The following is a 25,272-nucleotide window of genomic DNA, read 5'->3' as shown; positions in this document are numbered from 1 at the left end:
GTGAGAAATTTATTAACATTTTAATGTCTATATTGAAAAACAGAGAAAAGTCTCAAGTCAATAACCTAGCCTTCTGCCAAAAGAAACTAAAAAAAGAATTGCAAAGTAACTCATAACAAGCTGAGGGAAGGAAATACAATGAATAGAGCAGAAATAAGAGAAACAGAATTGAAAAATGAGAAAATCAATGAAACCAGAGGTTGGTTCTTTAAACAAATCAATAAATAGACAAATGTTTAGCTAGACTGACCCAGAAAAAAAGAAAGATTTGAATTACTAAAATCAGGAATGAAGGAGGGAATATCATTATCAACCTTACAAAAATAAAAGGACTATAAGGGAATGCTATAAGCAGTTTATATGTCAGTAAATTTGAATAGCTAAACAAATTCCTGAAAATATACAAACTACCAAAGTTTCTAGTAGAAATAGACTATTTAAAAGATGTATAACTTGTAAAGAAATTGAATTAGAAATCAAAAAAACCTCTCACAGTGAAAAACCCCATCTACCCTGGTGAATTATGCTAGTTTAAAGAAGAGTTAACTTTTTGAAAAAAAAAAATTAGAGAAGAAAACACTTCATAACTCATTCTTTGAGGTTAGTATTACCAATACCAAAGCTACACAAAGACATATTAAGAAAACTATAGATATGTATTGCTGATGAATATAGACACAAGAATTCTCAACAAAATACTAGAAATTAAATCAAGCATATATGAAAAGGAATATACACCCTGATTAAGTGACATTTATCCCAGGGATGCAAAATTGGTTCAACATACAAAAATCAAACAACATACAGCATATTTATAGAATAAAGGTGGGAGGAACCCCACATGATTGTCTCAGTAGACTAAAAGTATTTGACAAAATCCAACACCTTTTCATGATAAAAACAACCAACAAGCTGGAAATCAATGAGGTTCCTCAATCTAATAAACAGGAACCTGCAAAAATTCCACAGCTAACATCATACTGAATCGTGAAAGGCTCTATGCTTTCTCCAAGGGTGTCCTATCTCACTACCTCTATTCAACATTGTACTGAAAATTCAAACCAGGGCAATTAGGCAAGAAAGAGAAATAAAATGTATCCATATTAAAAGGAATAAAATGTATCCATATTAAAAAAAGTAAAACTCTTTATTTGCATTTTACCTGGTTAGATAGGTAGGTAGATAGCCCTTAACAATCCACCAAAAACAAACCGAAAGAACCCAAATATTAGAGCTAACAAGTGAGGTCAGCAGGTTGTGGGATACAAAATCAATATACAAAAATCACTTGTATTTTATATACTAACAAGAAGCAATCTGAAACTGGAATTAAGGGAAAAAATCAATTTACAGTAGCATCAAAATGAATACAATACTTAGGAATAAAATCAAAGAAATGCAAGATTTGTACTGAAAACTACAAAATATTGAGTGAAATTTAAGACCTATATAATAAAAAAACATCCTGTGCTCATGGCGTGAGAGATTTAATATTGTTAAGATGGAAATACTCCTCCAAATTGATCTACAGATTTAATGTAAAACCCACCAAAATTCTGTTTTGTTACAGAAATTGATAAGTTGATTCTAAAATTCATATGAAAATGCAAGGGACCCAGAATAGCCAAAACAATATTAAAAAAAGATTGGAACACTCACAAATTTTCCAATTCCAACTTTATTAAAAAGCTTCTACAAAAAAAAAAAAAGCTTCTATAATCAAGATAGTGTGGTACAGACATAAGAATAGACATACAGTTTAATGGAATAGAATTGTGAGTCTGGAAATCCTACTGATTTTCAATTAGACCATCAAGACTATTCAAACAGGAAAGAATCATTTTTCAAATAATGGTGCTGGACTATCCACATGCAACTGGCTATCCACATGCAAATGACTCAACCTGGACTCCCACTTCATACCGTATATAAAAATTAGCTTAAACAGAACAATTATCTAAATGTAAGAGCTAAAACTGTAAGACTCTTAGAAGAACACAGAGGTGTTTATCTCTGTACTCTTGGGTTAGGTAACAGTTTCTTGTATATGACACAAAAAGCTTACGCACCCAAAGAAAAAGTTTGTAAATTTCACTTCATAAAAATTAACAATTTTTTGTGTGTCAGTTACATTATCCAGAAAGTGAACAAAACCCACAGAATGATAGAAAATTTTGAAAATCCTTTATCTGATGAGTATCCAATATCTAAAAGATATTTTGAAAAACTTTTACATCTTAACAATTAAAAGAAAAAAGCAAACACAGGCAAAGGATTTGAATAGACATTTTTCCAAGGAAAATGCACAATGGCCAATTAGCAGATGAAAAGATGCTCGACATTATTAATCATTAGGTAAATGCAAATCAAAACACAGAAACCACTTCAAACCCATTAGGATGATATTATAAAATGAATGGAAAATAATTGTTGGTAAGGATGTGGAGATGTTGGGACTCTTAGATCGTTAAAATGATGCAACCATTCTGGAAAACAATTTTTTCATTCCCCAAAGTGTTATGCATAGAATTACCATTTCAGCTAGCAGTTCTGCTCCTAGATACATACCCGAAAGAATAGAATATATGTTCACACAAAAATGATTAAATTATTTATATTAGTTATAATTACTCAAATGTCCCTCACCTGACAAATGGCTAAGCAAAATGTGGTATATCCATACCATGGAATGTTATTTGGCAATAAAAAGCAATGAAGTATTGAGGATTAAAGATGGTGGCATGAGGTGAGATAGAGACCTCCTGCCAAAACCACATATAATATGAAAATATAAGTAATACAACTAAACCTGAAAGAGCAGCAGGAAAGAAGGCTGCGCCAGACTGCATACACCTTGAGAAAAGAACAGACCTCACGGAACAGGATAACATACCAAAGCCGTGACCTGGCAGGACCCAAGCCCTTCCCCTACACTAGCTCATCGGTGGGAGGAAGAGAAATGGAATGGAGAGGAAGTGGAGGCCTAGGACTCCTGAACACCTCGCCCTGGAGATCTGCTCTGGGAGCACAAAACTACATTGCATGGCGCTCTGGTGATTAGTGGGGTTGGAAAGCTAAGACAGGTGGAGTACCTGGAGAGACTGAGACTCTAGCCACTTGTGGAAAACAGGGATCCATATCCAGATGCTCTGGGAAAAAAGAAAGGCAGTCAGTCTGAGAGACTGCATAACAGCAAGAGAGCTGATAAAGGGGCAGGGATTGCGCAGAACTTACTGCTCAGGAGGAAGGACAGGTAGACAAAATTGTCCAGACACATTCTGCCCAGCAGGTTGGGAACTCTCAGAAGCTTCAGACACTCCACTCTGCTGGCTACGTACGCAGCTCCAAGGGCCTCCTGCCCCCATAATACACAACCTGCTGCACCTTCCTCCTGGACAGCCTGCACCAGCTTACAAATCAGCAGCCCCTTGGCATCAGGCCAGCCAGAGGGAAACGCTGCCTACGGCAGCTACAAATACAAACCATAGAGGCTTACACCTGTGTGCTCAGCCCACGGTTCTGGCAGTGGAGACAGGCACAGCAGCTGGGAATCAAGAAACATCTCTTTCCTCCCCCAGGCACCAATACTGCTCCCCTGCTACCCTCGACATTGCATCAGGGGCTGAGCAGCTCCAGAGAGTAGAGCTTCTGGGCACTAGAGGGTGCCACATACAAATATAAAACATCAAAGGAACCAGGTTCAAACCAAAATCTCACACACACCAGAAAAAGGGTCAAGTGAAACTGAACTTATCAATCTTCTTGAAAGAGATTTGAAAATAAAAATCATAAACATGCTCATGGAGGTACAGAAAAATATTCAAGAACTCAGGGAAGAATTCCAGAGATTCAGTCATTACAGAACACAGTATCATAAATGAAACATACACTGGAGAGATTTAAAAGGAGATTAGAAATAGAGGAGGAGTCAGTAAAGGGAATAAAAACTAGAAAAGAGGAATACAAAGAAGCTGAGGCACAGTGAGAATAAAGGATCTCAAGGAATGAAAGAATATTGAGAGAACTGTGTGACCAATCCAAACAGAACAGTATTTGTATTATAGGGGTACCTGAAGAAGAAGAGAGAGGAAAAGGGATAGAAAGTGTCTTTGAGGAAGTAATTGCTGAAAACTCCCCCAATCTGGAGCAGGAGATAGTCTCTCAGGCCATGGAAGTGAACAGATCTCCCAACAAAAGGGATCCAAGGAAGACAACACCAAGACATAAAATAATTAAAATGGCAAAGATCAAGGAAAAGAACAGACTGTTAAGAGCAGCCACAGAGAGAAAAAAGAACACATACAAAGGAAAACCCATCAGCTATCATCAGACTTTTCAACAGAAACCGTACAGGCCAGAAGGGAGTAGCATGATATATTTAATGCAATGAAGCAGAAGGGCCTCAATCCAAAAATACTCTACCCAGCAAGATTATAATTTAAATTTGAAGGAGGGATTAAACAAATTCCAGATAAGCAAAAGCTTAGAGATTTTACCTCCCACAAACTGTCTCTACAGTGTATTTTGACGGGACTGCAATAGGTGGAAGTGTTCCTAAGGCTAAATAGCTTTCACCAGAGAAAATAAAACCTCAGTAAAGAAAGTAGAACAATTAATAACTAAGCAGATGCAAAATTAAATCAACTACCCCCAAAGTCAGTCAAGGGATAAAGAAAAAGTACAAAATATAATACCTAAAATATAAAGAATCAAGGAGGAAGACAAAGGAGGAAAAAACAAAACCTTTAGATTGTGTTTGTATTAGCATACTAAGTGAGTTAAGTTAGACTGTTAGATAGTAAGGAAGTTATCCTTGAACCTCTGGTAACCACAAATCTAAAGCCTGCAGTGGCAATAAGTACATACCTGTGGATAATCACCCTAAATGTAATTGGTCTGAAATCACCAATCAAAAGATATAGTCACTGAATTGATTAAAAAAAAAAACCAAAACAAGACCAATCTATATGCTGCCTACAGGAGACTCACTTTAAACCCGAAGACATACACAGATTAAAGTGAATAAGTGAAGGAATGGAAAAAGATATTTCATGCAACTTATAGAAAAAAGCAGGATTTGCAGTATGTGCATCAGACAAAATAGACTTCAAAACAAAGAAAGTCACAAGAGACAATGAAGGACATTACATAATGATAAAGGGATCAGTCCATCAAGAGGATATAACTATTGTGAATATCCGTGCACCCAACAAAGGATCACCTACATAAGTGGAGCAAATACTAAAAGAATTAAAGGGGAAATAGGATGCAATGCATTCAATTTAGGACACCTCAACACGCCACTCACTCCAAAGGGTTTATCAACCAGACAGAAAATAACTAAGGAGCCAGAGGCACCGAACAACACATTAGTACAGATAGACCTAACAGACATTCACAGAACACTGCATCAAAATGCAGCAGAATACACGTTCTTCTCAAGTGCACATGGAACACTTTCAAGAATAGATCATATACAAGGCCACAAAAAGAGCCTCAGTAAATTCAGAAAGATTGAAATTGTACCAACTAGCTTCTCAGACCACAAATGTATGAAACTAGAAATAAGTTACAGAAAGAAAATGAAAAATCCCACAAACACATGGAGGCTTCACAGTATGATCATAAATAACCAATGGATCAATGATGAAATTGAACAGAGATCAAGCAATATGGAGACAAATGACAACAATAAGTCAACACTGTAAAATCTCTGGGACACAGCAAAGGCCATGCTAAGAGGGAAGTATATTGCAATACAGGCCTACCTCAGGAAAAAAGAGCAATCCCATATGAATAGTCTAAACTCAAAATTAACGAAATGAGAAAAAGAACAAATGAGGCCCAAAGTCAGTAGAAGGAGGGACATAATAAAATTAGAACAGAAATAAAGACAGTCGAGAAGAATAAAATAATAGAATCAATGAAAACAGAAGCTGGTTCTTTGAAAAATAAGCAAAATAGATAAATGCCTAGCCAGACTTATCAAGAAAAAAAGAGACTCTGCACACATAAACAGAATCAGAAATGAGAAAGGAAATATCACTATGGACACCAAAGAAATACAAAAAATTACTAGAGAATACTATGAAAAATTATATGCTAATGAACTGAATAACCTAAAAGAAATGGACAAATTTCTAGGAATATAGAACAATCCAAGGCTGACCCAGGAAGAAATACAAAATATGAACAGATTAATTAGCAGCAATGAAATTGAATTGGTTATCAAAACATTATGTAAGAACAAAAACCCTGGACCAGATGGCTTCATCACTGAATTTTATCAAACACTTAGTGAAGACCTAATACCCATTCTCCTTAAAGTTTCCAAAGAGTAGAAGAGAGGGAATACTTCCAAAACTCATTCTATGAGGCCAGCATCACTCTAATACCAAAACCAGGCAAACACACCACAAAAAAAGAAAACTACACACCAATATCCCTGATGAACATAGATGCAAAAATACTCAACAGAATATTATCTAACTGAATTCAAAAATACATCAAAAAGATCATCCATCATGATCTAGTAGAATTTATTCCAGGGGTGAAAGCATGGTACAGTATTTGAAAATCCATCATCATCATCCACCACATCAACAAAAAGGACAAAAACCACATGAACATCTCCAGACATGACAGAAAATCATTCAACAAAATTCAAGATCCATTCATGACTAAAAATTCTCAACAAAATGGGTATAGAGGGCAAGTACCTCAACATAATAAAGGCCATATATGACAAACCCAGAGTGAACATCATACTTAACAGCGAGAAGCTGAAAGCTTTTCTCCTAAGATCGGGAACAAGACAGGGATGCTCACTCTTCCCACTTTTATTCAACATAGTACTGGAGGTCCTAGCCATGGCAATCAGAAAACACAAAGAAATAAAAGGCATCCAGATTGGTAAAGAAGAAGTTAAACTGTCACTGTTTGCAGATGACATGATATTGTACCTAAAATACCCTGAAGAATCCACTCCAAAACTGCTAGATCTAATATCTCAATTCAGCAAAGTTGCAGGATACAAAATTAATACTCACTGTTGCATTCCTATACATCAATGATTAACTAGCAGAAAGAGAAATCAGGAAAACAATTCCACCCACAATTACATCAAAAAGAATAAAATACCTAGGAATAAACTTAATGAAGTGGAAGACCTATACCCTTAAAACTACAAGACACTCATGAGAGAAATTAAAGAAGATACCAATAAATGGAAATACATCCTGTGCTCATGGATAGAATGATTTAATATTGTCAAAATGGCCATCCTGCCTAAAGCAGTCTACAAATTCAGTGCGATCCCTGTCAAAATACCAACAGCATTCTTCAACGAGCTGGAGAAAATAGTTCTAAAATTCATATGGACCAACAATAGACCCCAAAGAGCCAAAGCAATCATGAGAAAGAAGAAGAAAGCAAGGAAGATTATGCTGCCTGACTTCAAGCTCTACTACAAAGCCACAGTAATCAATAAAATTTGGTATTGGTACAAGAACAGACCCATAGACCAATGGAACAGCCTAGATTTTCCAGATATAAACCCAAGCATATATGGTCAATTAATATATGATAATGGGGCAATAGACATAGAATGGGGACATGACAGCCTCTTCATTGGCAAAACTGGACAGCTACATGCAAGAGAATGAAACTGAATTATTGTCTAACCCCATACACAAAAGTAAACTCGAAATGGATCAAAGACCTGAATGTAAGACATGAAACCATAAATCTCTTAGAAAACAACATAGGCAAAAATCTCCTGCATATAACATGAGCAACTTTTCCTGAACACATCTCCTCGGGCAAGGGAAACAAAAGCAAAATGAACAAATGGGACTATATGAAGCTAAAAAGCTTCTGTACAGCAAAGGACAGTATCAGCAGAACAAAAAGGAATCCTACAGTATGGGAGAATATATTTGTAAATGACATATCCAACAAGGGGTTAACATCCAAAATATATAAGGAACTCACATGCCTCAACACCCAAAAGCAAATAGCCCTATTCAAATGCGGGCAGAGAATATGAACAGACACTTGTCCAAAGACAAAATTCAGATGGCCAACAGCCACATCGCTATTATCAGGGAAATGCAAATTAAAACCACATTTGGATATCACCTCAGACCAGTTAGGATGGCAGTATCAAAAAGACTAAGAACAACAAATGCTGGTGTAGATGTGGAGAAAGGAGAACCCTCCTACACTTCTGATGGGAATGTAAGCTAGTTCATCCATTGTGGAAAGCAATATGGAGGTTGCTTTAAAAAACCTTAAAAAAGTAAAAATAGAAATACCATTTGACCCAGGAATTCCACTCCTAGGAATCTACTGAAAGAATACAAGTTCTCAGATTCAAAAAGACATATGCACCTCTATGTTTATTTCAGCACTAGTTACAATAGCCAAGAAATGGAAGCGACCTACGTGTCCATCAGTAGATGAATAGATAGAGATGTTGGATATATACACAGTGGAATGTTATTCAGCCATACGAAAGAAACAAATCCTACGTTTGCAACAACATTGATGGAGCTGAGGGTATTATGCTCAGTGAAACAAGCCAGGTGGAGAAAGACAAGTATAAAATGATTTCCCTCATTTTTAAAGTGTAACAATGAAGCAAAACTGAAGGAACGAAACAGCAGGATATTCACAGACTCCAAGAAGGGACCAGTGATTACCAAAGGGAAGGGGTAGGGGAGGGAGAAGGGGATTGAGGGGTATCATGATTGGCACACGTGGTGTAGGGGGTGATCATGGGGAAGACAGTGTAATCCAGAGAAGACAAGTTGTGACTCTGTGGCATCTTACTACACTGATGGACATTGACTGCAGTGGTGTATGAGGGGGACTCAATAATATGGATGAATGTAGTTACCACATTGTTTTTCATGTGAAACCTTCATAAGAGAGTATATCAATAATACATTTTTAAAAAGCATTGAAGTATTGATATGTGCTACAGTAAGGTTGAACCTTGAAACTACTGTGCTAAGTGAAAAAAGGTAGATATGGAGGAGGAGCCAAGATGGTGGCATGAGTAGTTCAGTGGAAATGTCCTCCCAAAAGCATACATATTTTTGAAAATACAACAAATACAACTATTCCTAAAAGAGACACCAGTAGATACAGTACGACAGCCAGGCTACATCTACATCTGCGAGAACTCAGCATCACACGAAGGGGGTAAGATATAAGCCATGGCCCAGCGGGACCCAAACGCCCCCCTATCCCAGACCCCAGCAGGAAGAAAGGAGTTGGACCGGGGAGGAAGTGAAAGCCCAGGACTGCTAAACAATCAGCAGCTATAGAAATCCACACCAGGAGCGCAGACACATGGTGCACAGGGTGCTGGGTACTAGAGAAATGGAAAAGCAAAACCTGCAAGCAGGTCCCCGAAACTGGCGCCCCTGAGACAAAAAGAAAAGCGAGTGCTTTTTGCAAGTCTTAAAGGGACAGGGACCTCACAGCTGGATGAAGTCATCCTGACACACCCCCCCCAGCACCTGGGAATACGGGGAACTCTAGGCGACTGAACCCCCTGGGTGGCAGAGCAGCTCTGAAGCCCCTCACAGCAATAAGCAGCCTGCCAGTCGTTCCCCAAACCACTGTGAACCACGACACACCAGCCCAGTAGTGGGAGAGTGGCAGCGCACGCCGGGGGAGGCGGTGCCAGAAGAGCCCGGGAGCAGTCTGCATGAGCCTGCAGTGGCCGAGCAGCCCAGGGCTGGCCTGTGTGGGCCGGTGGTGGCAGCAGCCCACAGGGTCCCACGGCAGGGGCACCTGAGCAGCCTGGGACTGGCCCACATGGGCTGGCAGCAGAGGCGACAGAGCAGCCCTCACAAGCCCGCGGTGGCGGCACCAGAGGGCACTGGGAGTGGCCCGTGCAGGCCGGCACGGAGGGGCTCAGGAGAGGCCCGTGGGAGCTGGCAGCAGTAGCAGAGGAGCTGCCCAGTAGCAGCTGAGCCCTCAGCAGCTGCGCAGAATCTCAGCCCAGCATGCAGCTGCCCAAGCCAGACTCAAAGGCTGCTGTTGGCACACAACTGCCCAGCAGGGGTGCCACTTTCGTGGGAGAGCACACACGGTGCATCTGCTCTGCACGACTCTGACGGAGACCCCACCCACAGCACCTTAGGGGATTAACTGGGAAGCTGCTCCAAGAGTGCGGGTAACCGACACAGGCAGCGAAGGGCAATGCATCCCGCAAGCAGGAAAGGACTTTGTTCTCCCAGCTGACACGTGCTACCAGCCTACAGCCACCGCTATCACCATGAAAAGCAGAAGAATTTAGTCCAGTCCAAAGAATTTCGTCCAGTCCGAAATACTGCAGACAATCCCTGAGAGAGGGCTGGGAGAGATAGACCTAGCCAGTCTCCCCAAAAAGAATTCAAAATAAAGGTCATAACCATGCTGATGGATCATCAGAGAAATATGCAAGAGCTAAGGGATGAAGTCTGGAGGGAGATTACAGAAATGAAACAATCTCTGGAAGGACTTATGAGCAGACTGGATGAGGTGCAAAAGGCTGTTAATGGAATAGAACTCAGAGAACAGGAACACAGAGAAGCTGATGCAGAGAGAGATAAAAGGATCTCCAGGAATGAAAGAATATTAAGAGAACGGAACAATATTCGCATTATAGGGGTACCAGAAGAATAAGAAGAGAGAGAAAAAGGGATGGAAAGTGTCTTTGAAGAAATAATTGCTGAATACTTCCGCAAACTGGGGGAGGAAATAGTTGCTCAGACCACGGAAGCACACAGAACTCCCAACAGAAGGGACCCAAAGAGGACAACACCAAGACACATAATAATTAAAATGGCAAAGATCAAGGACAAGGACAGGGTATTAAAGGCAACTAGATAGAGGATAAAGGTCACCTACAAAGGAAAACCCATCAGGCTATCATCAGACTTCTCAACAGAAACCCTACAGACCAGAAGAGAATGGCATGATATATTTAATGAAATGAAACAGAAGGGCCTTGAACCAAGAAAAATGTATCCAACATGATTATCATTTAAATATGAAGGAGGGATTAAACAATTCCCAGACAAGCAAAAGTTGAGGGAATTTGCCTCCCACAAACCACCTCTACAGGGTATCTTAGAGGGACTGCTTTAGATGGGAGCACTCCTAAGGCTAAATAGATGTCACCAGAGAAAATAAAATCACAGCAAAGAAAGCAGATCAACCAAATACTAACTAAAGACAAAAAATAAAATCAACTACTCACAAAATCAATTAAAGGAAACACAAAAGAGCACAGAACAAAACACCCGACATATGAAGAATGGAGGAGGAGGAATAAGAAGGGAGAGAGATAATCATCAGACTGTGTTTATAATAGCTCAATAAGCGAGTTTAGTTAGTAAGGTAGTAAAGAAGCTAACCTTGAACCTTTGGTAACCACGAATCTAAAGCCTGCAATGCAATAAGTACATATCTTTCAATAATCACCCTAAACGTAAATGGACTGAATGCCCCAATCAAAAGACACAGAGTAATAGAATGGATAAAAAAGCAAGACCCATCTATATCCTGCTTACAAGAGACTCACCTCAAACCCAAAGAAATGCACAGATTAAAAGTCAAGGGATGGAAAAAGATATTTCATACAAACAACAGGGAGAAAAAAGCAGGTGTTGCAATACTAGTAACAGACAAAATAGAGTTCAAAATAAAGAAAGTAACAAGAGATAAAAAAAGGATATTACATAATGATAAAGCGCTCAGTCCAACAAGAGGATATAACCATTATAAACATATATGCACCCAATACAGGAGCACCAATATATGTGAAACAAATACTAACAGAATTAAAGGAGGAAATAGAACTCAATGCATTCATTTTGGGAGACATTAACACACCACTCACTCCAAAGGACAGATCCACCAGACAGAAAATAAGTAAGGACACAGAGGCACTGAAAAAAGTACTAGAACAGATGGACCTAATAGACATCTATAGAACTCTACATCCAAAAGCAACAGGATTCACATTCTTCTCAAGTGCACATGGAACATTTTCCAGAATAGACCACATACTAGGGCACAAAAAAGAGCCTCAGTAAATTCCAAAAGATTAAAATCCTACCAACTAACTTTTCAGACCACAAAGGTATAAAACTAGAAATAAATTGTACAAAGAAAGCAAAAAGGCTCACAAACACATGGAGGCTTAACAACATGCTCCTAAATAATCAATGGATCAATGACCAAATTAAAATAGAGATCCAGCAATATATGGAAACAAATGACAACAACAACACAAAGCCCCAACTTCTGTGGGATGCAGTGAAAGCAGTCTTAAGAGGAAAGTATATAGCAATCCAGGCATAGTTAAAGAAGGAAGAACAATCCCAAATGAATTGTCCAATGTCACAATTATCGAAATTGGAAAAAGAAGAACAAATGAGGCCTAAAGTCAGCAGAAGGAGGGACATAATAAAGATCAGAGAAGAAAGAAATAAAATTGAGAAGAATAAAACAATAGAAAAAATCAATGAAACCAAGAGCTGGTTCTTTGAGGAAATAAACAAAATAGATAAGCCTCTAGCCAGACTTATTAAGAGAAAAAGAAAATCAACACACATCAACAGAATTAGAAACAAGAAAGGAAAAATCACTACAGACCCCACGGAAATACAAAGAATTGTTAGAGAATACTATGAAAACCTGTATGCCAGCAAGCTGGAAAACCTAGAGAAATGGACAACTTCCTAGAAAAATACAACCTTCTAAAACTGACCAGGGAAGAAACACAAAATCTCAACAAACCAATTACCAGCAACGAAATTGAATCAGTAGTCAAAAAACTACCCAAGAACAAAACCCCCGGGGCCAGATGGATTTACCTCAGAATTTTATCAGACAAACAGAGAAGACATAATACCGATTCTCCTTAATGTTTTCCAAAAAATAGAAGAGGAGGGAATACTCCCAAACTCATTCTATGAAACCAACATCACCCTAATATCAAAACCAGGTAAAGACCCCACCAAAAAAGAAAACTACATACCAATATCTCTGATGAATGTAGATGCAAAAATACTCAACAAAATATTAGCAAACCAAATGCAAAAATACATCAAAAGGATCATACACCATGACCAAGTTGGATTCATCCCAGGGATGCAAGGATGGTACAACATTCGAAAATCCATCAACATCATCCACCACATCAACAAAAGGAAAGACAAAAACCACATGATAAACTCTCAACAAAATGGGTATAGAGGGCAAGTACCTCAACTTGATAAAGGCCATCTATGACAAACCCACACCCAACATCATACTAAACAGCGAGAAGCTGAAAGCTTTTCCTCTGAGATCGGGAACAAGACAGGGATGCCCACTCTCCCCACTGTTATTCAACATAGTATTGGAGGTCCTAGCCATAGCAATTAGACAAAACAAAGAAATACAAGGAATCCAGATTGGTGAAGAAGAAGTTAAACTGTCACTATTTGCATATGACATGATATTGTACATAAAAAACCCTAAAGACTCCACTCTGAAACTACTAGTGCTAATATCGGAATTCAGCAAAGTTGCAGGATACAAAATTAACACACAGAATTCTGTGGCTTTCCTATACACTAACAATGAAATAACAGAGAAATCAGGAAAACAATACCATTCATAATAGCATCAAAAAGAATAAAATACCTAGGAATAAACCTAACCAAGGAAGTGAAAGACCTATATCCTTAAAACTATAAGACACTCTTAAGAGAAATTAAAGTAGACACTAACAAATGGAAACTCATCCCATCCTCCTGGCTAGAAAGAATTAATATTGTCAAAATGGCCATCCTGCCCAAACCAATATACAGATTTCATGCAATCCCTATCAAATTACCAAGAGCATTCTTCAACGAACTGGAATAAATAGTTCTAAAATTCATGTGGAACCACTAACGACCCCAAATAGCCAAAGCAATCCTGAGAAGGAAGAATAAAGTGGGGGGGATCTTGCTCCCTTACATCAAGCTCTACTATAAAGCCACAGTAATCAAGACAATTTGGTACTGGCACAAGAACAAGCCACAGACCAGTGGAACAGAATAGAGACTCCAGACATTAACACAAACATATATGGTCAATTAATATTTGATAAAGGAGCCATGGACATACAATGGGGAAATGACAGTCTCTTCAACAGATGGTGCTGGCAAAATTGGACAGCTACATGTAACAGAATGAAACTGGATCACTGTCTATCCCCATATACAAAAGTAAATTCAAAATGGATCAAAGACCTGAATGTAAGTCATGAAACCATTAAACTCTTAGAAAAAAACATAGGCAAAAATCTCTTGGACATAAACATTAGCGACTTCTTCATGAACATACCTCCCCAGGCAAGGAAAACAAAAGCAAAAATGAACAAGTGTGACTACATCAAGCTGAAAAGCTTCTATACAGCAAAGGACACCATCAGTAGAACAAAAAGACATCCTACAGTATGGGATAATTATTCATAAATGACAGATCCAATAAAGGGCTGACATCCAAAATACATAAAGGCTCATGCACCTCAACAAACAAAAAGCAAATAATCCAATTAAAAAATGGGCAGAGGAGCTGAATAGACAGTTCTCTAAAGAAGAAATTCAGATGGCCAACAGACACATGAAAAGATGCTCCACATCACTAATCATCAGAGAAATGCAAATTAAAACCACAATGAGATATCACCTTACACCAGTAAGGATCGCCACTGTCCAGAAGTCAAACAACAACAAATGTTGGCGAGGTTGCGGAGAAAGGGGAACCCTCCTACACTGCTGGTGGGAATGTAAATTAGTTCAACCATTGTCAAAAGCAGTATGGAGATTCCTCAAAGTGCTCAAAGTAGAAATACCATTTGACCCAAGAATTTCACTTCTATGAATTTACCCTAAGAATGCAGCAGTCCAGTTTGAAAAAGACAGATGCACCCCTATGTTTATCGCAGCACTATTTACAATAGCCAAGAAATGGAAGCAGCCTAAGTGTCCATCAGTAGATGAATGGATAAAGAAGATGAGGTACATATACACAATGGAATATTATTCAGCCATAAGAAGAAGGCAATTCCTATCATTTGCAACAGCAAGGACAGAGCTAGAGGGTATTATGCTCAGTGAAATAAGCCAGGCAGAGAAAGACAAGTACCACATGATTTCACTCATATGTGGAGTAAAAGAACAAAGAAAAACTGAAGGAACAAAACAGCAGCAGACTCACAGAACCCAATAATGGGCTAAGAGTTATCAAAGTGAAAGGGACTGAGGAGGATGGGTGGGAAGGGAGGGATAAGGGTGGAGAAAAAGAAAGGGGCATTACGATTAGCATGTGTAGTGGTAGGGCGGGCACAGGGAGGGCTGTACAACACAGAGAAGACAAGTAGGGATTCTGTAGCATCTTACTACGCTGATGGACAGTGACTGTAATGGGGTTTGTCGGGGGGACTTGGTGCTGGGGGGAGCCTAGTAAACACAATGTTCTTCATGTAAGTGTAGATTAATGATACCAAAATTTAAAAAAATTAAACTAAAAAAAGGTAGATATATATTTCAGAATTTCATTTATATGAAATGTCCAGAATAGCAAAATCCATAGCAACTAAAAGTACATATGTGTTCCTCAGAGGAAAGAAATATAGAGCTACTCCTGTTTAATAGGTGTGACATTTCCTTGTGGATGAGGAGAATGTTCTGGAATTCAGTAGTAGTGATAGTTATACAACCTTGTCAACATGTTACCAACAGAACTATACATTTTATTACGGTGAATTCTGTGGCATATGAATTATCTTTCGATAAATAAATAATTACCACCATTGTAAATAATACTGATGTCCAGTTGATCCAGGTGTGTTATTTGTTTTGTAGATTAACTTACAAGACATAATGTAGATACATTCAATAACAAAATGTACATTTAAGCATAAATATTTGCTCTTATAGGACTATTGTGTGACCATTACGTTTTTCAAGATTAGGTTTATTGTGTTCTAATAGACATATAATGCTAAACTTCTTACTATTAAACGTTAATTATTTTGTCTTCCTCATTAAAGTTATAAATATGCACCCAATAGAGAAGCACCTAAATATATAAAGTAGATATTAGCAAACATTAAGTGAGAAATTGACATTGAGAAATTTAATATAATAATAATATATTAAAATATAGTAATAGTATATAATATAATAATAAATATAACAACATAATATCAGTAATAATAATAGACTTAAAAAACCCACTTTTGTCAGTGGATAGATCATTGAGGCAAAAAATCAATAAGGAAACAGTGTCTTTGAATAAAACATTAGACCAAATGGACTTAACTAATATATAGAGGATATATTCCACCCGAAAACAGCAGAATACACATTGTTTTCAAGTGCCTGTGGAATGTTGTGTAATACAGATCACATGTTACGCTACAGAATGAGTCTTAGTAATTTTGAGATTGAAATCACATCAACTATTGTTTTTGACCATAACAGTGTGAAACTAGAAGTCAATTACAAGAAAAATAACTGGAAAACACACAAACATATGGAGGCTAAATAACATGCTATTAAAAAACAAATGGGTTAATAAAGGAAGGGTAAATCAAAAATACCTTGAAACAAGTGGGAATTCAAATACAACAGTTCAAAATCTTTGGGATGCATAAAAAGTACTTCAAAGGTGGAAGTTAGTAGCAATATAGGCTTATGTCAAGAAAAATGAAAAATCTCAATCTAACTTTACACCTGAAGGGACTAGAAAAAAAAAGAACAAATAAAGCCCAAAAGGAAGAATATAAGCCACATGTTCATGTCAATAGATGCCAAAAAGTATTTGACAAAATTCAGCATAGATTCATGATGAAAACTCTCAGCAAAGTGGCTATAGCGGGATCACACCTCAAAGTAAGAAAGGCCATTTATGAGAAACTCTTGGCTAATACTCTGAACAGCGAAAGGCTGGAAGGTTTTCCTTGAAAATCAGGAACAAGACAAGGATACCCACAGTTACCATTTTTATTCAACATAGTACTGGAAGTCCTATCTGTAGTAATCACACAAGAAAAAGAAAAGTCCAGATTGGCAAGGAAGAAGTAAAACTGCCACTATTTGTAGATGACATGATATTATACATAGAAAACCCAAAGAGTCCACCAAAAAACGAGTAGAACTAATAACTAATTCCATAAAGTTGCAGAATGCAAAACCAATATATAGAAATCTGTTGTGTTTATACTAAAAAGCTAGCAGAGAAAATTAAGAAAATCCTATTTACAATTGCATCAAAATGAATAAAATACCCAGGAATAAACCTAACCAAGAAGGTGAAAGACCTCTACTATGAGAACTATAAGACTGTGTTGAAAGATATTGAAGACATCTCAAATAAATGGAAAGATATACCATGCTAATGGATTAAAACAATATTGTTAAAGTATATTGCCCAAAGTAGTCTATAAATTCAACTTGATCCCTATCAAAATACCAATGGTATTTTTTGTAGAACTAGAGCAAATCTAAAATGTGTATGGAACCACAAAAGACCCCATATAGACAAAGTAATCTTTATAAAAGAAGAATAAAGCTGGACATGTCACACTGCTTAATTTCAAATATACTACAAAGCTACAGTAATCAAAACACTATAGTGCCAGCCAAAATAAACACATAGATCAATAGAACAGAATAGAGAAGAGAATCCGGAAATAAACCCAATCTTATATGCCCAATTAATATACAACAAATTAGGCAAAAATATACAAATGGGGAGAAAATGTCTGTTCAATAACTGATGTTAGGGAAATGGGACAACTGCATGCAAAATAATGGAACTGAACCACTGTCTTACACCATGCACAAAAACAAACTTGGAATGTATTAAAAACCTAAAAATGTAAGACAAGAAACCATAAAATTTCTGAAAGAAACAAATGTAATAAACTCTTGGATATCAGGGTAAGCAACTTTTTTTCTGGACATACCTTTGCAGGCAAGGGAAATAAAAGCAAAAATAAACAAGTGGGACTACATCAAACTAAACAGCTTTTGCATGGCAAAGGGAACCATCAATAAAATGAAAAGTCAGTTTACTGAATGAGAGAGTATATTCACAAATGATATATCTGACAAGGGGTTGATATCTAAAATATATAAAGAACTCATAAACTCAACACCAAAAGAAACCCCACATAATCTAGTTAAAAAATGGACAGAGTAACTGAATAGGCATTTCTCTAAAAGAAGACATGCAGAAGACCAACAGCTACATGGAGAAATGTTCATAACTAATCATCAGGGAAATGCAAATTAAGACCACAGTGACATATCATCTCACACCAGTCAGTATGGCTAATAACTAGAAATACCAAGTGTTGGCAAGAATGTGGAGAAATGGGAACCCTTTATGCAGTCTTGGTAGGAATGTAAACTAACAGTATGGAGGTTTTTCAAAAAATTGAAAATAGGAATATTATGTTCTCCAGTATCTCCACTTCTGGGTAATTATTCAGAGAAAACAAAAGCACCAATTCCAAAATATATATACACCCCAATGTTTATAGCAGTGTTATTTAAAATAGCCAAGATACGGAAGCAACCTAAGTGTCCATCAATAGATGAATGGATAAAGAAGATGTACTTATATAGAATGGAATATTACTCAGCCCTAAAGAAGAGATCTTGCCATTTGCAACAACATGGATGGACCTAGAAGGTATAATGCTAAGTGAAGTAAGACAGGAAAGACAAATAAATACCATATGATTTCACTTATGTGTGGAATCTAAAAATCAAGACAAATGTATTTAAAAAAAACAGACTCATAAATACAGAAAACAATCTGGTGGTTGGCAGAGAGGAAGTGGGTGAAGGGATAGGTAAAATGGGTGAAGGGGATCAAAAGGAACAAATTTCCAGCTATTAAATAAATACATCACAGGGATGAAAGGTATAGCATAAAAAATATAGTCAATAATGCTGTAATAACTTTGTGTGGCAACAGATGGTAACTACACTTTTTGCGGTGAGCATTTTATAATGTATATAAATGTCAAATCACTGTTGTACACCTCAGATTAATGTAATATTATGTTAACTATACCTCAACATAATTATTTTTAAAAATAAAAACCAAAAATTTTTAAATTATTCTATCTCCTTATAAATTGAGAAAAACATCTCAGTTGAACTTAACATTCTCTTTAAAGGAGCAAGTACTATAATGACATTTTTAAAAAGAAATGGTTCACACTGATTTTCTTTTCATGACTAACTGCAACTATCTAAAATTTCTCTGGGCAGTTGAGCAGGTGTATGAGATGCAGTATGTCACTTTTTGAGCTTTTATGGCCATTTTATTTGTATAACTTTTTGTTCATATAAAAAATGAATCTACACATAGACAAAAGTGATTATGTGTAAATATATGTGTGTGTATATATATATATATATATATTTTTTTTCTTTCCAGGTCAAGAAAATAAAGTAGCCAAAGAAGCTGCTAACAGATGGACTGGTATGTATAATAATGGCACTGATAAACTACAGTTAAACTTCCACATTTACCGTGATATGAAATACAGAAGCTATTGTGCCTAGTTTTGTTCAAGAAAGACATTTCTGGAAATGTATGTACTAATCAAGTTTCTATATATTAGATCATTTTAGTTAAGGTTGTTTTTCAAAATCCTAGGAGTCATTTTGTAAGGTATATTTTTGTGAGACCAATGATTGGCTTTATTGTGGTGCTCTGGAACAGAACTGCAAGGTGTAGTTTAACTTGTTTATGACTTTTCCCAGAGAAGTCATTTGGTTAATCTCCTAACCTGCATATGTGTGAATGCAAGGTAAAACTTTAAGAACTTAATGGAAACCTAAAGACTTGTCTTCTTGCTAATAGCAGTAGCTAACATTTATTAAGGGCTGATTGTAAGCCAGGCATTGTGAAGAGTGTCTGTGGTGCATTCTCATTTTATCTCTATGACAATTTTGTCAGGTAGTTAGGATTATTATACCTCTTTTTATTGCACTTCGCTTTATTGCTCTTCAAATACTACATTTTTATAATTGAAGGTTTGTAGCAACCCTGTATTAGGCTTTCAGCACCATTTTTCACAGTATTTGCTCACTTTGTGTGTGAGTACTAATTACAATTGAACATTGGCAGTCCTCACAGTATTTTAACTTTCATTATTACTGTATTTGTTACATCTATAATCAGTGATTATCATTCGCTTAAAACTCAGATGATGGATGGTTAGTATTTTTTAGCAATAAAGTATTTTTTAATTAAGATATGTATGTACATTGTCTTTTTAGACATAATGCTATTCCATACTTAATAGACTGCAGGATACAGTAAACATAACTTTTACATGTACTGGGAAACCAAAAAATTCATTTGACTCACTTTATTGCAATATTGGCATTACTGAGGTGGTCTGGAACTGAACTGCAGTATCTCCAAGATATGCTTGTACCTGCTTTCTTTCTTTCTTTCTTAATTTTTTAAATTACTAAGCTATTTTTAAAGGAGTTTTAGCTTCAGAGCAAAATCGAGCTTGAAGAACAGACTGCCTATAAACCCTCTGCCCCCACATATGCACAGGCTCCCCACCATCAACATCCCACAGTGGCCTATATCTGCTTTCATGCAAATGCCTCATTAATCCACTTGCCAATACATAAATCCTCTGGTCTACACCAGAGATTTTCTAAGAAATGGAAATTAATAAAGCATTATCTATGTGTCTGTAAGTTTTGAACACAGTTAATAAATGATGGTTGTTGTGAATTATGTACAAGTATGATTAGTAATGTTAAAACCTGTCCAAAAATTACACTGGTGTTTTTACAGTTTTTAATTATAAAATAATGGTAATTGAACTGTACCATCCTGGTAGTCTGTAATGCCTTTACATGTATTATTCATCCTCATTCTGTTTCTGTGGAAGGTATGGATAAGATTGCATTGATGTAGTATCACAGAAAGCTTCAAGTGACTGCCCTTAATCAGAGGTAGTCACTGGAAGAACAGATCTGAGTCAGCTTTCCCTGATTCCATATCCAGCTTCTATTTCACAAAAAGTTTAAGAATCATTTTTCCTTGTATATTAATAAAATCAATGTGATTGGCCTTAGGTTCCTATAAAATGGCACTCTTATTTATTACAAAGTTGCATCCTAAGTAATGCAATGCTTTTGTGATAAGTACAGTGGAGGGTAAAAACAGCAAATTAACATTTAAGAGAATAATGAAATGTGTGTCCAGTAAGGTATGAATAAATAATAAATGCAGTTATATTGTATGGGTGTGAGAAATACGAAATTTTGAGTGGTGGAGGGGAAAGCAAGTTTCAGTTAAAAATAAGACGAGAGTCACAAAGTGATTTCCCCCAGTAGTTCTCAGCAAAGCAGGTTAGCAAACAGTAGGAGCAGGCAGCCTGCCTAAGCAAGAACTTGACTTTGAAAGGAATCCATGCTGTGCTCTGCTTGCTGTGTGATTCATTGAACCTCTGTGAACCTGTTTCCTCATCTGCTCCGTGAGGATAATATCTACATCACATTTTGGGAGGATTAAATAAGACAGTTTGTAAGCCCTTTGGCACGATGTTAGACACAAAGATAAACAAGTACTCCTCTTTTCCCCTTCTCCTCTTAAAAAATCCTTTCATGTTTTCCAGTTGATCATAAATTACCAAAATTATTTAAAAAAATTTTTTTGAACAACTCTTCGCTGCACACCAAAGTTATTAACTGAGAAAGAACCTGAAACTTTTAGAATCATGCAGGAAGGAAAATATTTTTAGAACAGCAGAAAACAAATGTTAAGTATTTTATTTCCATTTGAGGTTGCTCCTTCCATATAAAAGTGTCATGAAAGATCGTGTAGTTAAAACTACTTACGTCTCAGAAAACTTGTTCAGTCTTTAAAACAAAAATCAAAAAGAAAACATCAGTAATATTTATAACTAAAGATTTTTTCTTTTTACTTTAAAAAGTCCTTAAAATGTATTTAGAATTGAGAATATTTACTGTTCAGTAATTCAATATTTCACTTTTATAGAATTAGCCATCACCTCAGGGTATAAATATAACTAGAAATATCACTTCTAAATGTTATGTGATAGTAAATACACTTAAATGTGATTTAACAAATTATATCATATAACACTATGCTTAAGAATTAAGATAGCAGAGTTCTTATGACTTTGTATGAGAGGCATTTTAGTGAGGGGGATAGATGTTGTGAGGTCCCAACAGAGACTCATGAGTATAATATTGCCCATACCATTCCTATGTTTGTCTTTACTATGTCACCATATAAATTAACAGAAATCCTACCAATCTTAAAGTTGTATCTTTAGAAACAAAAATACCCTATTTTATTACCATTTTTGAAGATTTCAACATAATAGGAAAATTATTTGATGGAAATTAACTGTCAAGATTGTGGGTAACATTGTCTTGAAGGCAGACATCCAGCAGCCCAGGACATGTCTAATCAGAGACTTTTTAAATTAGTCCATTAAGCATTGTTGTGGAGAGGCTTGTTTGTTCTTTTCTTTTGAATCTTTGAAGGCTTATAATAAAATACTTTATTGCCCTCGTGTGAACAGGAGATCCTTCCTGCAAAGACTTTATAGCCTTTCTATAATGCCTCATTTTCTTCTCTCCTCACCCAGGTTTGAAGTCCATTCCTCCAAGCCTCCTACAGTGTTGCATTATTCTCACATTTCTGGAAATCTTTCTGTGCTCTTGGAGTCTGTTCTAAAAACTATATACATAATATTTGATCTTTTATCTCTAACATACATATATATGCTACCTTTATAATGAACATGTGTTACAAATAAAAAGTAATGGTATAAAATTATCTGGGTCAGCATACTTTATCAAATGTGTAGCACTGTATGTAATGATAATGAAGTAAAGGATTAAAGCAGTAGTTGTTTAGTAATAAATTGATTTTTCTCTCTCTGCTCTTGTGTTAGCTTGAAGGCATAGGCTCTCTACATTCTGGAATACACTTAATACCTGTCTTATATGCAGCAGGCTCTCTATAAGTATTTGGCTGTGATTGATAAGCACATGTAGGTTATAAAGAGACCAGTAAAACTAAAGTAATTCTGGAGTACTTCATGCTGTCAGTATTTTATTTAAAAGTCCTTATGAAAAGTCAAGATTTGTTTTAGATTGTTACAAAAAGTAAAGATTCATTTTACTATCTGTTGATATTCCATAACACTTCAATTGAAAGAAATGATATTTTGTTAACATTATTCTACTTTATATAGTAGTATTCATCTTAGAAGTTAACTTTATTCTAATATACCTGGAATAAAACTTCCTGAAACAGAGTAATTAAATTCTCTATATATTAGTTTGCTGAGGATACCATAACAAAATATTTCATATTAGGAGAGGCTTAAACAACAGAAATTTATGTTTTCACAGTTCTGACTACTCAAAGTCCAAAATTAAGGTGGCAGGTTTGGTTTCTTCTGAAACCTGTCTCTCCTGAGCCACCTTCTTGCTGTGTCCTGACGTGGTCTTCCCTATACGTGCCCCTGATGTCTCGGTGTGTTCACATTTCCTTTTCTTACAGGGGCACCAGTCGGGGTGGATTAGGACCCACCCTAATGGGCTCGTTTTAACTTAATCACCTCTTTAAAGTTTCTGCCCCCATATACAGTCCCATTCAGGATGGTGACAAAATTCAGTCTGTAACCCTGCAAAAGAACCTGCTTTAATCCTTTATTTCATTATCATTACATACCAGATAACTTTATACCATTACTTTTCTTTATTTGTAATACATGTTCATTATAAAGGTAGCATATATACATTAAAGAGAATGTGTAAAATTAAAAAAAGAAACTCACATCATCCCCATTCCCCAAGTGCAGCCCCTGTGTGCATGTTGGTATTGCCCTGTATCCTTCACTGCCTGTGCCTAGATGCCCAGCCTTCCAGGAGATGAGACTTTTAGGTTTATTTTTTTTTTCTTTTATTACACTAGGATGAAGATCTGACCATAAATCTTTGTACACAATTTGTTTTTTTCCCGTGAGATAAATTCCTTTAAGTAGATATAACACTTTTTCAATGGTAAAATGCATTTTAAATTCCCCTTAGAGGATGCTGAGGATACATCCGTTCCTATCTTAGTCTTAAGAGAGACCCTTTCCCTCCTCACTCCTCTGTCTGAAGCCAAGTTACTCTCTGGAGGAGAGCGAAGGGTCTGGAGAGGATGTTCCCTTTGGGAACAGGAGCAATTTTAATTCGTGAGGGAACAGTCCTGGCCTCTGCTGTGAAAATATTGAAAGAGGCATCATAGGCCTTTCTCTGTCTTTGGTTATCCTTTAGTCTGGTATTTTTTAGTAGCAACTAATTTACTAGATTTTTAAATATGAGATGTTTATTCAAAATACTCATTAAATATTTCCTCTCTTCTGAAATTAATTACTCTTAATCTTAATCTTAAGAGAGAACCTGAAAATACAGAAAATTTATTTTGATTCTTCTGAAAGTAATAGAAGGTAAAAAAATAATGCATATAATTATATTTTAGATGTTTTGTGATTATATTTTCAATCCTCAAAAATATTTCTCAATTTTCTTTATAGATAATATATTTGCAATAAAATCATGGGCCAAAAGAAAATTTGGGTTGGAAGAAAATAAAATTGATAAAAATTTTGGAATTCCAGAAGACTTTGACTACATAGACTAAGATGTTTGAAGTTGGTGAAAGATCTATATGCATATGTAATTTCTTATGAATGTGTAAATTTTTTATATTGTCCAACTAATTGTATTGAACTGTCATTACTTGTAACCATGCTTATCATTTTGTTAATTTTAAATAAAGTATAAAGTATAGATTTTTTTTACTCTTTATGATCAGTTGGAAACAATATAACCATATTACCACAGTGCTCATCAAAGTAGATAGTTCAGTTATAAAACTATCCACCTAACTTAGGTTTACAAATAATATTCTAGAGCTATAAACCAACATAACATGGTAACATTTAAATATTAAAAATATTAAGAACTACCAGCAGAACAACAAGGCATCCTACAGTATGAGAGAATATATTCATAAATCATTTATCCTATAAGGGGTTAACATCCAAAATATATAAAGAACTCACATACCTCAATACCCAAAAAACAAATAACCTGATTGAAAAATGGGTGGAGGATCTGAACAGACACTTCTCCAAAGAAATTTGGATGG

The 25,272-nt window shown here is 36.2% G+C and overlaps 1 protein-coding gene across 2 annotated transcripts in view; it reads left to right on the top strand.

Annotated features, from left to right (window-relative positions):
* The window catches only part of MND1 (meiotic nuclear divisions 1), a 90,979-nt gene extending 66,066 nt beyond the window's left edge, over positions 1-24,913 (top strand). The window contains exons 7-8 of one of the 2 annotated variants that reach the window (XM_036998863.2): positions 19,498-19,542; positions 24,656-24,913. In XM_036998863.2, coding sequence (XP_036854758.2) covers positions 19,498-19,542; positions 24,656-24,762 — 152 coding nt within the window. In that variant the 3' untranslated portion in view covers positions 24,763-24,913. Of the gene's footprint in view, positions 1-19,497; positions 19,543-22,711; positions 22,843-24,655 lie in introns of those variants that run through there. The other variant, XM_036998867.2, reaches the window with a different exon arrangement.
* The last annotated feature ends 359 nt before the right edge of the window (positions 24,914-25,272 follow it).

Source organism: Manis javanica, chromosome 3 (genome assembly GCF_040802235.1).
Source record: "Manis javanica isolate MJ-LG chromosome 3, MJ_LKY, whole genome shotgun sequence".
In the NCBI taxonomy this organism is placed as follows: domain Eukaryota; kingdom Metazoa; phylum Chordata; class Mammalia; order Pholidota; family Manidae; genus Manis; species Manis javanica.
This window is presented reverse-complemented; position numbering and strand designations above follow the sequence as displayed.